This window comes from Microcebus murinus, chromosome 20 (assembly GCF_040939455.1).
Source record: "Microcebus murinus isolate Inina chromosome 20, M.murinus_Inina_mat1.0, whole genome shotgun sequence".
In the NCBI taxonomy this organism is placed as follows: domain Eukaryota; kingdom Metazoa; phylum Chordata; class Mammalia; order Primates; family Cheirogaleidae; genus Microcebus; species Microcebus murinus.
In genome coordinates this window covers 5,001,560-5,017,813 of record NC_134123.1, presented here as the reverse complement: position 1 = coordinate 5,017,813, position 16,254 = coordinate 5,001,560, and the positions used below count along the sequence as shown (strand labels likewise).

At 42.3% G+C, this 16,254-nt stretch overlaps 1 protein-coding gene across 3 annotated transcripts in view; it reads right to left on the bottom strand.

Moving 5' to 3' along the window:
* HEATR3 (HEAT repeat containing 3) overlaps positions 1-15,452 on the bottom strand; it is a 36,359-nt gene extending 20,907 nt beyond the window's left edge. The window contains exons 1-7 of one of the 3 annotated variants that reach the window (XM_012788964.3): positions 15,142-15,452; positions 14,838-15,010; positions 12,977-13,064; positions 11,106-11,218; positions 9,086-9,195; positions 6,484-6,624; positions 3,497-3,774 (exon numbers count right to left, since the gene is read on the bottom strand). In XM_012788964.3, coding sequence (XP_012644418.1) covers positions 3,497-3,774; positions 6,484-6,624; positions 9,086-9,195; positions 11,106-11,218; positions 12,977-13,064; positions 14,838-15,010; positions 15,142-15,279 — 1,041 coding nt within the window. In that variant the 5' untranslated portion in view covers positions 15,280-15,452. Of the gene's footprint in view, positions 1-3,496; positions 3,775-6,483; positions 6,625-9,085; positions 9,196-11,105; positions 11,219-12,976; positions 13,065-14,375; positions 14,805-14,837; positions 15,011-15,141 lie in introns of those variants that run through there. The other 2 variants (XM_012788965.3, XM_075995621.1) reach the window with 2 other exon arrangements.
* Positions 15,453-16,254: the final 802 nt, after the last annotated feature.

The window sequence follows — 16,254 nt, the reverse complement described above, 5'->3', positions numbered from 1 at the left end:
AAATAGTACATAAGCTAAAAATAATGTATATTTTATTGGTTGAATGTTTCCAAATCTTGAGTTTTCTTACTGTATTTTTAGTGGCTGCAATATTCCATTAATGGATACACTATAATTTACAAAGCATTTCACTAGTGTGGAATCTTTCAGATTACTTGTATATCTTATTTCCTCCAATTTACTGGGTCAAAGGTTAAAAACACATTTATATATCCTGTGACATATTCCCATTTTCCTTTCCAGAATGTTTATACTTAAAATCTCACCAACAACTTCTTTGTGCAAAAATTTAACTGCAACTTTGAACCATGTTCCTAAAAAAAAAAAAAAGCAAACTGCTAATTTAATAGCTTGTAGCCCAGGGATCCCTAAATTTGTATTCCATTTATTGCTAGCATGAATATAAAAATCATTTCTATTTGCTTTGTGTGTGATAATTCAACTAAACAAACATTTATTAGCGTAGACTCAAAGCTAAATAAGATATGTTGCTGGGTTCTTACCCACTTAAAATGTATTCATGTATTTTAACCATGGCCATGTTCTGGCTTAACATGAACTCTGAAATTAAGGTCTGCTTCTTTATGTAACTCCTACTTAAACATTTCCCTGCTTCTTATCAAGCTGACATAAAGAATGAATGAATCTAGATGAAAGGTTATGACACCTGAGATTTGCTTCAAAATGATCAGTAGAGAAAAGGGAGAGTGAGTGGGCAAATAGATGACATAAAACAGACCATGATGTGAAAATTGGTTAACTATGGGTGCTGGACAAGGGTACCCTACTTTTTCATGTGTTGGGAAAAAAAACTTGGGTTGAACTGCTCTTTTTTTTTTTTTTAACATATTTATGATTATACGTTCTTAAGTTAAATGATACAATTAAGGGGTATTCTGAAGGACTCCTGCAAAAGCCACCAGGCAGTGGGAAAGACCACAGCTGACTATAATGTGTATTCCTGGCACATATGAGCATGATGCCTAGCACCCCACCAGCACTGAAACACTGGTTGGCTGGATGACCAGCATGTTAATTACCTAGTCTAGTCAGTGATGTTAGGAAGACTTCAAAAACAAGTTTTTACTATGAAAAAACATTGCATTTTATAAGCACCAAAATTCCATTTTTAAGTATTACTTAAGAAAATAAATCTCTATGTAACAGTTAAATACCAAATTTAAAACAGTAGCACTTCTATCTTAACCTTGGTACACTTGGATCTCAACCTCCACTTACTCCCTTTTGGAGCCCCTGGGAAGCAAGGCTGGAGATGGGGACAATCTCACAAGAATGCCACTCTCCCATTCCCAGCAAGGGATTTCAGACTCTTCAATACGGTGTACCTGGATCAGTCAGAATAAACAAACCCGAGCGGTACAGTGCCCACAGCTGAAAAAGACCCTATTAGCATTGATTCATTATACTCGCCCTTTCCACACACAGATATGAAACCAAGCACATTACAGATGAAGAGATGATGTTGCTACGGTTCTCTCTCTCTCTCTCTTTTTTATAGACAGGGTCTTGCTCTGTCACATAGGCTGGAGTGCAGTGATGCAATCAACTCACTGCAACCTCCAACTCCTGGGCTCAAGGGATCCTCCCATCTTGGCCTCCCCAACAGCTGCGACTATAAGCATGTGCTACCACACCTGGCTAATTTTTAAAAACTGTTTGTAGAGTCCCACCTACTTGGGAGGCTGAGGTGGGAGGACTGCTTAAGTACAGGAGTTTGAGTCCAGCCTGAGCAACATAGCGAGGTCCTGTCTCATAATTTAAAAAATAAATGAAAAGATTTGCCGGCAACTTAAGGACAAGATGGCCTCCTCATTTCTGTATTTGCCCTATCATTTAACATGGTGATTTGCACTCATGCCTTCTTCATATAGGAGCGGGAAGAGAGGATGATTTCTTTAAAACACTGTCAATTTATGCTTCCCAAGACTTCACAAATAGCTGAGAACCAAATCAATGACTGAATACCTTTCACAGTAGCAACCAAGACTTCACGAATGCAAGAAAGCAGAGAAGACGTGAATAGCATTCTCCCAGTTCAGACTTTACATCTTTCAGTAGCTTCCTGACTGGTCTTCCTGCTGCTAGGCCCTTATATTCTCCCTCCATCCTGCTGCCTCAGCGATCTCTCTGAACACTAACCTGCATTTTCTTATCTCATCCTTTAAGACAGCTGAGGTATTCTGCCCCCAAAGTCTTCTGACAGCCTCCTCCTTTCCTCTCCCATCAGGGCTGAGCTATGTGTAGCTAGTTTACAGAAACTACTACCTTAGAAATCTGTGCACAGCCCTATGACTATTCTTAGCATAGGCCTATGGTTTTATGTATCTGTTTTCCCAGCACAGAGGAAACTCCCAAAGGCCAAAAACATGTCTTAATCATCTTTCTATATTGCCAGCATCAAGCATGCTGCCTGGCACACATTAGGAGCACAGTAAATGTACACCTGAACAAATAAAGCCTAACTCACTGTCCTGTCTTCCTATTTATTTGCTTTCATCCTTAGGAGAAATGTTCTCCCAAAGTATGGCTTCATCTCTGTTGACTTGTCTCAGCCAAAATGATTCCTGTACCCAAGATTTCTCATCTCACCCCAACATCACACCACCAGCACAAGTAGACTACAATTGCCCCATCTGCAAAAACTACAAAACATTGAACTCACAATCAATCACCCAACCTCTTCTGCCCAGTAGTAGATAAATGGTTTGGCTTGCCACCTTGATAAGGCTAAACACTAAAATAAAAGAGACAGGAATGGAAGAGACAATTCAAGCAAAGTACAAATTTCTTTAGTTTAAAGTCAGTCTGGCACACAGTACATAACAGAAGTGGGGAGACACAAAAGTTAGGAAGATCACTGTATTCATTCATTCATTCATTTTGAGACAGAGTCTTGCTTTGTTGTCCAGGCTAGAGTGCATGCCATGGCATCAGCCTAGCTCACAGCAACCTCAAACTCCTGGGCTCAAACAATCCTGCTGCCCCAGCCTCCCGAGTAGCTGGGACTACAGGCATGCGCCACCATGGCCGGCTAATTTTTTCTATATATATTAGTTGGCCAATTAATTTCTTTCTATTTATAGTAGAGACGGGGTCTCGCTCTTGCTCAGGCTGGTCTTAAACCCCTGACCTCAAGCAATCCACCCGCCTTGGCCTCCCAGAGTCTAGGATTACAGGCGTGAGCACCGGGCCTGGCCCATTGTATACTTTTAAAGTGTTCCATAAGGATAAGTCTATCCCGTCTTTGAAATCTTCTCCTGCATGTAAAAGTATCATCTTAGACAAGAGATTTTTCCCCCCCTTTGGAATAGATTTCTAAGATTATGATGAGTGTTGATGGGAAAATATGACTGATTTTTACTGAAAATAACTTTATGGCTTACTTTGCTATAACATTTTTCTATAAAGCTTAAGGATATCTATTGAAAGAAAACAGTTGTATTATTCCACGTTTGAGAGCATCAATTTGACTTACTGGCAGTAAATCTGAAGCAAAAGTTTTCCTTCTGACTTTTCTCTTATGAAGAATTTCTTCCATTTCATCATCTTCAATCAAATCACCACCATTAGCATTCTCTAGTATTTCCTCAGTCTCTGCTAGGGTTTTTAACCTTTGAGTTTCAGCCTCCTTCATTTGAATAACTGTTTCACCAGCATCCATTTCCAAAACTTCAGATAAGATCTTTAGTATGGCATTTATGATTTCTGCTTGACTCTTGCATGGAATAATGTCCTTTAGATTCCAAATTGTGCCTGGGAAAAAATGAACACAAGGTTAAGAACTGCCTGTGAAATCTTTAAGTTTAGTTTCCACAAGACTGATGCTTTTAACTCAGGTATAATTTCAAAAAATCTCAACTCTACTGCCTTTGTTTAGTTTTTATTAAATGTCAAAAAGTACTGCACAGAGGCAGCACCCTTTGTTATAACCCTTCACAATCATCTCCCTTTCTTGGCACACAATGCCTTTCTCTGATGTACCATTGATTAGCAGACTAAGAGAACCCTGATCAAGTTTCTTTTAAAATGACAAGGTGAGTTGCCTTGCTTCCTTTCATCTTAACCTAAGCTGTCCTCAGCAGATTCTTATATTCCAAGAGTAGAATGGCATGTACTAACATTCCAGTATCATATAAAATCCACAGAGCACGTTTTTTTTTTTTTTGGGGGGGGGGTTGTTTGTTTGTTTTTTGAGACAGAGTCTTGCTCTGTTGCTCAGGCTACTGGGCTAGAGTGCTGTGGTATCACCCTAGCTCACAGCAACCTCAAACTCCTGGGCTCAAGTGATCCTCCTGAGTAGCTGGGACTACTTAAAGCACACCACCATGCCTGGCTAATTTTTCTATTTTTAGTAGAGATGGGGTCTTGCTCTTGCTCGGGCTGGTCTCAAACGCCTGAGCTCAAGCAAGCCTCCCACCTCAGTCTCCCAGAGTGTTAGGATTATAGGCGTGAGCCACTGCACTGGGCCTTGAAAGGAGGTTTTTTATTCATAGTAGACAAAAGGTAGAAGCAACCCAAGTGTTCATTGATGGATGAATGTATTAAACAAAAGGTGGTATATACATATAATGAAATATTATTCAGCATTACAAAGGAAAAAAATTCTCATACATGCTACAATAAGGATATACCTTGAGGATATTATGCTAAGTGAAATAAGCCAGTCACAAAAAGACCGACTAGGTGCAGTGGCTCACGCCTGTAATCCTAGCACTCTGGGAGCCCGAGGCTGGAGGATGGCTTGAGCTCAGGAGTTCGAGACCAGCCTGAGCAAGAGCAAGACCCCGTCTCTACTATAAATAGAAAGAAATTAGCCAAACAACTAAAAATAGAAAAAATTAGCTGGGCACGGTGGTGTGCGCCTGTAGTCCCAGCTACCCGAGAGGCTGAGGTAGGAGGATCGCTTGAGCCTAGGAGTCTAAGGTTGCTGTGAGGTAGGCTGACGCCATGGCACTCTAGCCCAGGCAAGAGACTGAGACTCTGTCTCAAAAACAAACAAACAAACAAACAAAAAAATGAGACAAATACTGTTATGATTCCATTTATATGAGGTATCTAGAGCAGTCAAATTCACTAAATCAATGCTGATTTCCAAGGGCTGGTGGGAGGGGAAAAGTTCTTATTTAATGGGTATAGTTTCAGTTTTCCAAGATAAAGAGAGTTCTGGAGATTTGTTACATAACAATCTGAATACAGTTTACATCACTGAATTATTCATTTAGAAATTATTAAGATCTTAAATTTTATGTGTTATTTGCTACAATTTTAAAAAAACTTTTCTATAAATTACCTCTGTAAGGTCACAGGGCATATATAATATATATGAAAATATATACAAAAAATATATACAAAAGCTAAATATAGTACATCCTACTAAACAGACCATATCATTCCTTTTTTCTGCAAAAGGGTTGATGGTAAAGAACTATGGAAAACTAAGTGGTCAAGTCTTGAATGCCCCAGAGTGAATTTCTGAAATCACTGGTTCATAAATAAGAGAGGATCCTGACAACAGCATTTCTTTATCAGATAAGAGTAGTTTTGTTAATTAAAAACAATCTGTTCTGGCCGGGCGCTGTGGCTCACGCCTGTAATCCTAGCTCTTGGGAGGCCGAGGCGGGCGGATTGCTCAAGGTCAGGAGTTCAAAACCAGCCTGAGCGAGACCCCGTCTCTACTATAAATAGAAAGAAATTAATTGGCCAACTGATATATATATATATAAAAAAAAAAAATTAGCCGGGCATGGTGGCGCATGCCTGTAGTCCCAGCTACCCGGGAGGCTGAGGCAGAAGGATCACTCGAGCCCAGGAGTTTGAGGTTGCTGTGAGCTAGGCTGACGCCATGGCACTCACTCTAGCCCGGGCAACAAAGCGAGACTCTGTCTCAAAAAAAAAACAAAAAAAAAAAAAAAAAAAAACAATCTGTTCTATGAGGCTTCACAGCTATCGACAACTGTTTGAATTGAGGGTCTCCACTTAAATATTAAAATTTTAACAAGGCCGGGCGCGGTGGCTCAAGCCTGTAATCCTAGCTCTCTGGGAGGCCGAGGCGGGCGGATTGCTCAAGGTCAGGAGTTCAAAACCAGCCTGAGCAAGAGCGAGACCCCGTCTCTACTATAAATAGAAAGAAATTAATTGGCCAACTGATATGTATATAAAAAATTAGCCGGGCATGGTGGCGCATGCCTGTAGTCCCAGCTACTCGGGAGGCTGAGGCAGAAGGATCGCTCGAGCCCAGGAGTGTGAGGTTGCTGTGAGCTAGGCTGATGCCACGGCACTCACTCTAGCCTGGACAACAAAGCGAGACTCTGTCTCAAAAAAAAAAAAAAAAAAAAATTTTAACAGACATAAGCACAAAAGGCCCTGATGTGGTGAAACAAAAGAATGACTAAACTTTGGCACCCCCCGCTATCCATTCCAAGTCACTAAAAAGGTACACCATCTCACAAGGCTAAATTTTACCTGCCACTAATGTTTTCAACAGACAGTATTCCAGGGACTTGACAGGAGACAGCATTGCTGATTCCAGCACATGCAATGCTTCTGCACTGAAAGATTTCAGTAGCTCTGGGTTATCTTCAGTCACTATCTGCAAACAATATGCTGTAAAACAAAAAATAAATATTTAGAAATAAGTGAATTTTGCTTAGGATAATTTATATCATATAACTCATCAAAAAAAAATTCACACCTTTACCATTTTTTTAGACACATGTAGCTTTTGTAGAATACATATGCTTTACCTCAAGAATGGTTTATTAAAATGAGGCTTCCCAAACTATCAATAGTGTAAAAGATCTTTTTTCTTTTCTTTTAAAATTTCTAATCCTTTAAGGAACTACACTTTTATAAAGTACAATTAAAAGAGCTCTTAAACGTTGTGGCAATGTCAAATTACTATAAACACTTATAGAGGTTTATCCTCAATTTATGTGGTTATCACAAATTAGAAGCAAACAGTCACAGATCACACTCATAGTTAATTCTGTTGCTGATAAAAAGTCCTAGGTTTGGGAGAACTCTAGCTTCTTTTAAATTCATCATGACAGTAAAATTTAGGGTTATTTCTGGTGAATCAATAGTTCTAGTTCTTTAAGATATAAAAGTCATTTTACATAAACATATGAGTAAATTAAAAAATAGGAGCCAGGCCTGGTGGCTCACACCTGTAATCCCAGGACTTTGAAATGCCCAGGGAGGAGGATTGCTTGTGGCCAGGAATTCAAGACCAACCAGCCTGAGCAACAGGGCGAGATCCCATCTCTACAAAACAAAAATAAAAAAATTAGCGGGGTGTGGTGGTATGTGGCTGTAGGCCTAGCTACTTGGAAGGCTGAAGCAGGAGGATCTCTTGAGCCCAGGAATTCAAAGTCAGGGTGAGCTATGATTGTGCTGCCGTACTGGGCCACAGAGTAAGACCCTATCTCTAAATAAAAGAAAAAGACAAGAGGTAAAAAAAAAAAAAGTATACATAGTCAAATGCATGCTACTACTGTCATCTAGTTTGGTTCCCAAATTACATTTGTATACAAATCCATGTATATGCATATATGTACATATACATATATCCAAATGTCATTTTTTTTATTAAGAGACTAAATTCACTTTAACAAAAAGCCAAGACAAGCTGTAATTGCTACCATAATAATTGCAAGGGCGAAGAAAGTTATATTAACACATATGTAGGATGGAATCCTGTAAGTTCACTCTACTTTCAACGATGTTTTTTAAATTTTTATAGAGACAGGGTCTCACTATGTTGCCCAGGCTGGTCTTGAACTCCTGGCCTCAAGTGAGTGCTCTGCCTGAGCTTTCCAAAGTGCTGGGATTACAGGTGTGAGCCACCAGGCCCAGCCAAGTAAGCCTTGCTTGACTTTCAAAAAAGTAACATGTTTTAAAAATCATGAATCTAACGGAATGCAGAAGGAAAACACTATTAAATAGGCAAAATGACTTTACTCTGATTCATTTCAAAAAAGTTCATTAGTGGGGAAAAAAAACTAAAAAATAAATAAATAAATAACCCCCTAAATCTACAGGACTAAAGGCACAAAAATATAATGGAAGTGAAGTTTTTCTTTTAAAAGGTATGAACTAACTTACATGAAATCCTCTTATTGTAATAAAAACTTTCCTGAGATTAAAAGTCATCTACCAATTTCCTAAAAACAGCTGAACTGTTTTTAAAATCTCCATTTACTTATAACCCCCATCAGGATTCACTTGGAAAAACTGATTTTTAAAATTTTCCCAACAGTATTTATTCCACTATTTTTTTTTTTCTGTTTTATTCTCTTAAAAGTATCCATTAGAGCCAAAAGAAACAGCAGTAAGGAGAATGTACTTCTTCCTTGGTAGGAGAAATGCACAATTAAATAAAGGACAGCTGGATGCTTGCCATGACGGTGGACAGAAAAGAAATGCTTTTCATCAGTTATTTCTCCACCCTCACCCAGAATTCTGTTCAGCTGCCCACCCTCTGGTTTCTGTCTCCTCTCCCTGCTGAGCTGAGGGTTCGCAGCAGCTCCCCAGCCGCAGCAAGGCAGCTGGAGTTGCTGGATTTTGCCTCCCTGTCTCATGGAAAGGGCAGGGGCCCCTAAGTGAAATTTCAATCACTTCTCCCCCCTCTCTCTCTCTCTCAAAAAAGAAGAAAAAGCAGGCTATCAGTTTTCTGCTGGAAGTATGAGACAGTAGTTCAGGACATTTAAGTAAGCCTAGATTCCAATTAACTTTGATTTACAGGCCTGGTAGTTGTAGGCTACTGTTTCTTAGTAAATGGAGATGAAAACTTCAAGAATTAATCAAGGCTTCCAGAATGGTAACAGACTAAAAACCAAATATGCTCACATAATTACCCTTCCCCCCCTTCCGGAGTCAAAAGCAGGAAAACTATTAAGTATTAATCACAGACTTTAAAAGATTCAGAACAAACAGAACTCAGCTACACATTTACATACAATAAGAAAAGAAAATCACTCCTGCAGAATAAACATACTATGTCTGAATAAAGATTTTTGAATAAGGCTACACATACTTAATAAATCATCACCTTTTCTTCACTTACCTACTGAAATAGCCAGGTCAACATTGGTGGAAAACCTACTTAAATACTTTAATACAATCTCCAAACACCCTTCTTTGTTGAATATAGATACTGCTCTACTACTGCATTCACTAAATTGAAGGGGAAAAAAAAGTTTTACTATTCACATTTTAACATTAAGAAATCAACCACAGAAATCCATCAAAAAAAAAAATTAGGCTTTATTAACCAGAGAGCAGAAGTCAAACACCCACCATTTTTACAGATGAAGAAACTAATGCCCATTCTTACTCACTGTACATGAGAAGAAATGGCTATCTGTATTTCATTTCTGTCACAATGGGACCTTTTAATCAATCTCTTTACCATGATGCTAATTTCCTCACAGAAGGTTAGAGCTGGAAGAAATCTTATAAATCATTTAATTCAACTCCCCATTTTATAAATGAGGAGAATCAGGCCCCAAATGGTGAAGTGATCCATCCAAAGATCACACATTCAGTTAGTGGTACAGCTCAGCCCAGTATCTAGGTGCCCTGGGTCTAGTCTATGGTTCTTTCTTTCCACTACACCACAGCAATAATAAATTAAAGGAAAAAGGCCTCCATACTTATCAAAGAAAAAGCACAAATTTAGAAGAAAATATTATAAAATCATATTTTATTCATTCTTTTTAAACCTTGGTTATAATTTCATCAAGTAGATTTTTCAGTTTGCAACAGAGAAATTACTATAATAATTATTTTTGAAATTACATTACATTTTAATAAGATTCAGAAAGCTATCAATGTTACTAATAAAAGCATATACATTAAATACAGTGTAAATCAAACTAATAATTTATCCATGTTTCCAGAGAAAGGTATTTCTCCACATATACCACATATAAACATGACACACTACTAACACAGCTGACTAAATTACTAACTTAAATCTGTTATCTCAGGAAAAATATTTTCTGTCTGCAATCTTTTTATATATTCAGTCACTGCAGCATTGAAGGATCCCACAGTACAGTGAGGAAGATAAGGCATACATGTGTAAAGATAATCTAAAATATAAACTATAAAACAAAAATGTTAAGAGCTATGATAACTATAAATGATACAGACAGGGCTCACAGGCACTTCGAGACATATTCAGACTCTTTTCAAAGAAAAGACTTTAACTTCCAAGTCCAACAGTTTATGTAAGTTAAAGTTAACTGATGCACAGAAAAAGAGCATCCATCAGTTTGCTCAAATGCTATTTCCTCAAATCTGATCTCTCCAATATTTCTGGTGGAATGCATCCACTAGTTTAAAATGAAATCACAGGAAAGTTCAAACTGCTACACGGGCAGCTTTTCTGGATCCAACTTAATCTTGTAGCCTAAGAAACACCTGTGCTTTTGGGTCAGCCATTATAATCGCTGCTGACTGAAAATAAAGAACTCTGACAAATCTTCCTAGAAATGTTAGACATAAACCGGGGCAGAAAAAAGTAAATCCAGGTTGTGTTTCTAGCCATTTTCCTTCCTAGCAGCAAGTCAGCTCCATCCCACCACTGCTACAATCATGACCTGGACAAGTGGCATTCTTCCTACTGGGGCCTTCCTACTTAGGGGTATACTTCCATGCAAATGGTAACTGCCAGGGAAGCTAGCCTGCTTAAATCCTTTGTGTGTCCCCTTCTCATTCCAGATGCCAAAACAAAGCAGCTACTAAACTGAGGCCTAACCAGCTTTAAAGACAAATGCTGCTTAGGGCATGCAGGCAGCTGGGGCTGAAAGGAAGAACAGTAAGTGATAATGGTCATGATACCTCTTATTTTTGTCAGTAGCAATGACTGGAGAGATGAGATCTAAAACAAACAACAACAAAAAAGATATAGTGATGTTAAGAGAAAAAGGGACTGGGAAGGAGGGGTGATCTTAGTTCACCTCCTACCAAGTACTAATGTTATGGATTCACAGGCCTACCAAGGGGATCCTATGCAGTTTAACACAAATAGCAGCAGCCCGAGTAGAGTGTAGCAGGAGGCTATTTGGAAAGCATCTTACCATATATTCCACAATACGTTGACAGCCTCATTGGCTATGTTCTCAATAGAGTTTCTGTTCTGATCTTTTTTCTCCTTTGGAGACGTCTCATTTGAATCCAGTCCAGCACTACACTGTAACCAAATATCATGATTAGCACCCTGGCTCAAAAGAATAACTAAACAAAAAGGCTAATGATAGTGATGAATCAAAAGCTAAACATCAGAAATTATAGTGGTTAACAAGCCAATCAAATTCTCATAAGCAGTGCAATTCCCACAACCCTGCTTCCCTTTTGGCAAGAACACAGATAAGAAAGGCCCTCAAGTCATTGTGAAAATTGGATGTGAAGCGTTTCACATTTTAAATCAAAGCAAAAAGTCAATACAAAGTATTTTAGCTAATGTAATAAAAGACAGTAAAGAAGGCAAAGAAAGATAAAATAAAAGCTAACATCTAGATAACACCTTCTAAGGCACTATTCTAAGCACTTTACATATATTAACTCATTTAAACTCCACAACAAACCTATGAGGTAGGTGAACTATTATCCTCAATCTCCAGCTACAAATAGGAAACTCAGGTCCAAGGAGGTTGCTGAACGTATAGCTTAGTACGTGGTGAAGCTGGATTCAGATCCAGGCATTCTGGCTCCAAAGCTGGTCCTATTAAGCCCCTCTAGTATAGTCCAGGGCACCCTCTAAAGCAGGGCTTTGCACTCTAGGTACTAGTTACATTGTGGACCAGATAATTTTGTGTGTGTGTGCTCGCGCGTGCCCACACACTGTGGAATATTTAGTAGCATCCTTGGTTTCTACCCCCTGGATGCCAGCGGCAACTCTTACCCCCAAGCTCTGTAACAACAAAAGACGTCTCCAGATACTGCCAAACATCCTCTACAGAGCAAAATCAGCCCCAGCTGAGAATCACTGCTCTAAAAGGAACAGGACTGATGCCTCTCATGAAAAGTGGACATTCTGGCCGGGCAAGGTGGCTCACACCTGTAATCCTAGCACTCTGGGAGGCCAAGGCGGAAGGATGGCTCAAGGTCAGGAGTTCAGAACCAGCTTGAGCAAGAGCGAGACCCGTCTCTACTAAAAATAGAAAGAAATTAATTGGCCAACTAAAACATATAGGAAAAAACTAGCCGGCATGGTGGCGCATGCCTGTAGTCCCAACTACTCAGTAAGGCTCAAGCAGTAGGATCGCTTGAGCCCAGGAATTTGAGGTTGCTGTGAGCTAGGCTGATGCCACAGCACTCTAGCCTGGGAAACAAAGTGAGACTCTGTCTCAAAAACAAAAAAGGTGGATATCCTTTATATAACTTTAAGTGATAATTACCCATCAATACAGAATAGTGGACCAAAAACACATCAGAGAGAGAGAACTCCTTAAACCCTGAAGGATATCACGCAGTAAGACTGGCATATTAAATATGAGAACTTAATGCAATCTTCATGACAGGTTCCGTATGTCTGTGCCCCAGCTTCATCATTTTTAAAATGGGAATAATACCTGCCCCATAGGATACTGTAAGGATAGGATTAAATAATATGCAAAACATAAAAACAGTACTTGACACATAAGTAAGGAAATAATAAGTACTAATTATTTTCAGTGTAAGAAATTTAAAGTCTAAAGGAGTTAGTTAGTATGTATAGTTGTAGGAAGGTCTTTTTCCACTATCATATAAATAAAAGCAGGGGATATAAAACAGAGAATGGTATCAATCAGAGTAGAGCTATGTTTCCAAGAAAAGAAATGAAATTCCCACACAATGTTTTAAGAGAAAACAAAAGTAACTAACACCAAAGTACTAAAAAAAGGCCTAAGTGTGCATCCTAAAAGCTACATTTGGAAGCTGCCATCAAAATACTTTGTAAACTGCATACCTCTTTTAGCAGTGCAACCAGGGGAGTCATGATATCCTTAGTCACCATGTCATCACAAACTTCAAAACCTCCACAAGCACTCAGATTTCTACACAAAAAGTTTAAAACATGTTTTACTTTCATGTCACAAAGTGCAATTAAACTCTCAAATTTATTTCTATTTTTAATCATACTTAAGGTTTCCCAGAGGAAATCGCTGATTATTTCCGTCATATGCTGGAGAACCAACCCACAAGATTTCCACCTGTTCTGATCCTTGTTGTACATGATGTAAAAAAAAAAAGACTTTGCTATGTAACAACCTAGGTCTGAGACAGTACAGGTGCATGGCCACAGGAAAGGGAGAGGGGAGAAGACTTTCCCCATTCAATACGAATAAATCACATCATGTATGAAGAGACCTTTTCTTGGAATCGAGACTGCAAGGTGAGGCTACTGGGAATGACCGCATAAAGCGGGCCTGGCTAAATTTAATTTTATTGGAAAGCCATCACTGGCCTTCTGCGTACACAGAACTATGCTAGGCTCTAAGGATATGGAGATAAGTCAGAAGATGCCCCCACAATCTCACAGGAGCTCCCACTTTGTGTATGTTTGGGGGAAAGAGAACTTCCCACATGCTGTTTCCTCCTCAGCGGTAGGATATCTACCCCTCCTCCATCAGGCTGTTAATCCCCACTCACACCTCAGGTCTCACTTCAAATACCACTTACTCAGGGTTTCCTTCCCTGAACCTCCATTTGTACCCTCACATAGTGTCCTTTGTGGTTACCACTGGTTGTAATTATACATTTATGTGATTATTTGGTTAATGTTTGTGTCCCTCAATCGACAATAAGATTAAGGACAGAAATTATATCTGTCTTGCTCACTATCCCATGCCCACAGGCTAGCCCAATAGGCACTTGGTATATATTTGCTAAATCAATAGATGAAACATTAGATAATAGAGCTATAAGAATTAAAAATATTAACTTCTACTCTTGCCCCCTCTACAGTCCATTCTCTGCACAGCCACTTAGAGTGGCCTTTTCAAAAGGTAATTCAGATCATGTCACTCTCCTGCTTAGCCCAAGTCCTTCAGCCTTACACCATCCTCCACCTCGAGCATCTCATCTCTGCAGCCTCAGCTCATACTCTGCTCCCCACGCCCACTCTACTTGGCCGCACTAGCCTTTCTGCTCCTTAACCATGCCAAGCCATTTGCTGCCTTGCTTCTTCGCTGTTGCTGTTCTCTCTGTGGGGAATGCTCTTCCCCTATTTTCCCATGACTGGCGCTCTCATCCTTCAGAGATAGGTTCATAAATATCACCTATACCGCACCGAATTTAAACTTCCCACTCTCAAATCATCACCATCTCATTTTTCCATAGTAATTCTATCTAATACTATGTTTTACCTTTTTACTAGTTTCTGCCTCCCCATTAGCATAGCTTCTGCCAAGACAGGATCCTGGCTGTCTTGCTCACCGTCTGCCTATTCCAAATCCCCTGCACCTAGAGCAACTCCTGGCACAGACTGGAAGAGTTCCTCCAACCAGGGGACTCCACGGGAGGTTCTTGGAGAGGATAAAATATGCACCAGACGTGAGGGCAGGAAGCCTTGGCAGGTGGCTGCTGCAGGTGAAAGGTGAAGGAGCCAGGTGGACAGGCGGAATGCCAGTGGTCTGGGGGTGCTGCGGTCCTCTGGAGCCTGGAGTGGGGTTCAAATTACCCCCTCTGCAAACGCGAGTCGCGGGGCAGGTTATTCGTCCTCCTAGCCATCGCGGCAAGCGCCGAGGACGAAAGGGAGACTGCGACAGTGCCTTGCTCAGGGAAAGTGCTGACTGCCGCGGTAGCACCGCCCCGGACCCCCGGCTCACCTGAGCGCGCCGGCCGCCGTCTCCCGGACAGCCAGGCTGGGGTCAAGCAGCAGCGGCCCGAGTCGGCGCACTGCGTCGCGGCGCGCCAGGCCCGGGAGCGCCGGCCTCTGCTGCACCAGCCGGGCCAGCCCCGCGCAGGCGCACTCGCGGACTTCGGCGCTCGGGTGCTGGAGCTGCGGGCGAGAGCGAAGAGGCAGAGGGCGCGCAGTGCGCACGCGCGCCGGGGACGCGGGGGCCGCCCAGGGCTCCGCGCCGGCCCGGCCCTGCTCCCCGTCCCCGCGGGCCCGGCGAGCCCCCGCCTCACCTTCTCTAGCAGCTCCGCCGCCGGCCCGTCGTCCTCCTCGCCTCCTGTCCCGTTCGCCGCCGCAGCAGCCTCGACCTGACAGTCGCCCGTAGGGGAGAACTGAGGGCGCTTGAAGCGCTTCGTCCGGCTCTTGCCCATGGCGACGTGCGCTGTGGGGACAGGCCGAGAGAGGAAGGCAGCAGGAGGCGGAGAAGGCTGCCGAGCCGGTGACACGGCCTCACCAGCAAGCGGACTTAGTGCCACTGCTCAGCCGGGCCGGCTGACGGACCGAGCACACATGGGGAAGCAGTGCGCAGGCGCGCGTCGCGTCGGCGGCGAGGAGGGGACTGGCGTGGGGAGTGCGCAGGCGCGGAAGGGGGCGTGGGCGGGGCCGGCTCGGCGGACGGGCGGGGTCGGCTCGGCGGAGGGGCGGGGCCGGGTCGGCGGAGGGGGGGGGCAGCCTTGGCGGAGGGGCGGGGCCGGCTCGGCGGAGGGGCGGGGGCAGCCCTGGCGGAGGGGCGGGGCCAGGTGCGTTTTCCCGGGAAGGGAGCGGCTGGCTGGAACTGAAAGGCGCGCTCCGCGGGCGCCCGCCAGATGAGTTTGTCAAGTTACTGAACCACGTCAAACTTTTATTCCCATAATAATCAAACGATATAGAGATAGCTAGCTCTCAAGGTTGTTATGAGTCTATAAATAAAATTATGTAAAGCTCTAACGCCAAGCCTGACGTATGCTCAAACATATTGACTACGATTTTATCTTGTGTTCCCAGCGCCTGGCACAGCTCCCGTCACAGACAGAACCCGGCTGATGTTTTAGAATGAACGGCCGTCCATGTTTGGTAAAACACAGTCCCCTAAGAAGTTAGTCTCCGTGCCTTGGGTCCCTCGTCGGTGAAGTGGGGACCGCAATAGCCTGTACTCGTGCAGTTGCTGTGAAGATTAAATGTCAGTACGTTTCAGGCGCTGCGAGCAGAGACGGGCGCGCAGTGAGCACCGTGTAATGTCTGCCTGAAACCGCGTTTTGCGACCGCACCTGGAGGCAGGCCTCGCTGCAGGCCAGGCCGCGGTGCGGCGCTCCGTCACAGCTCGCCGCCGGCCGCGCGGAGCCTGCCAGCCGTCTCACGGCGTCTGA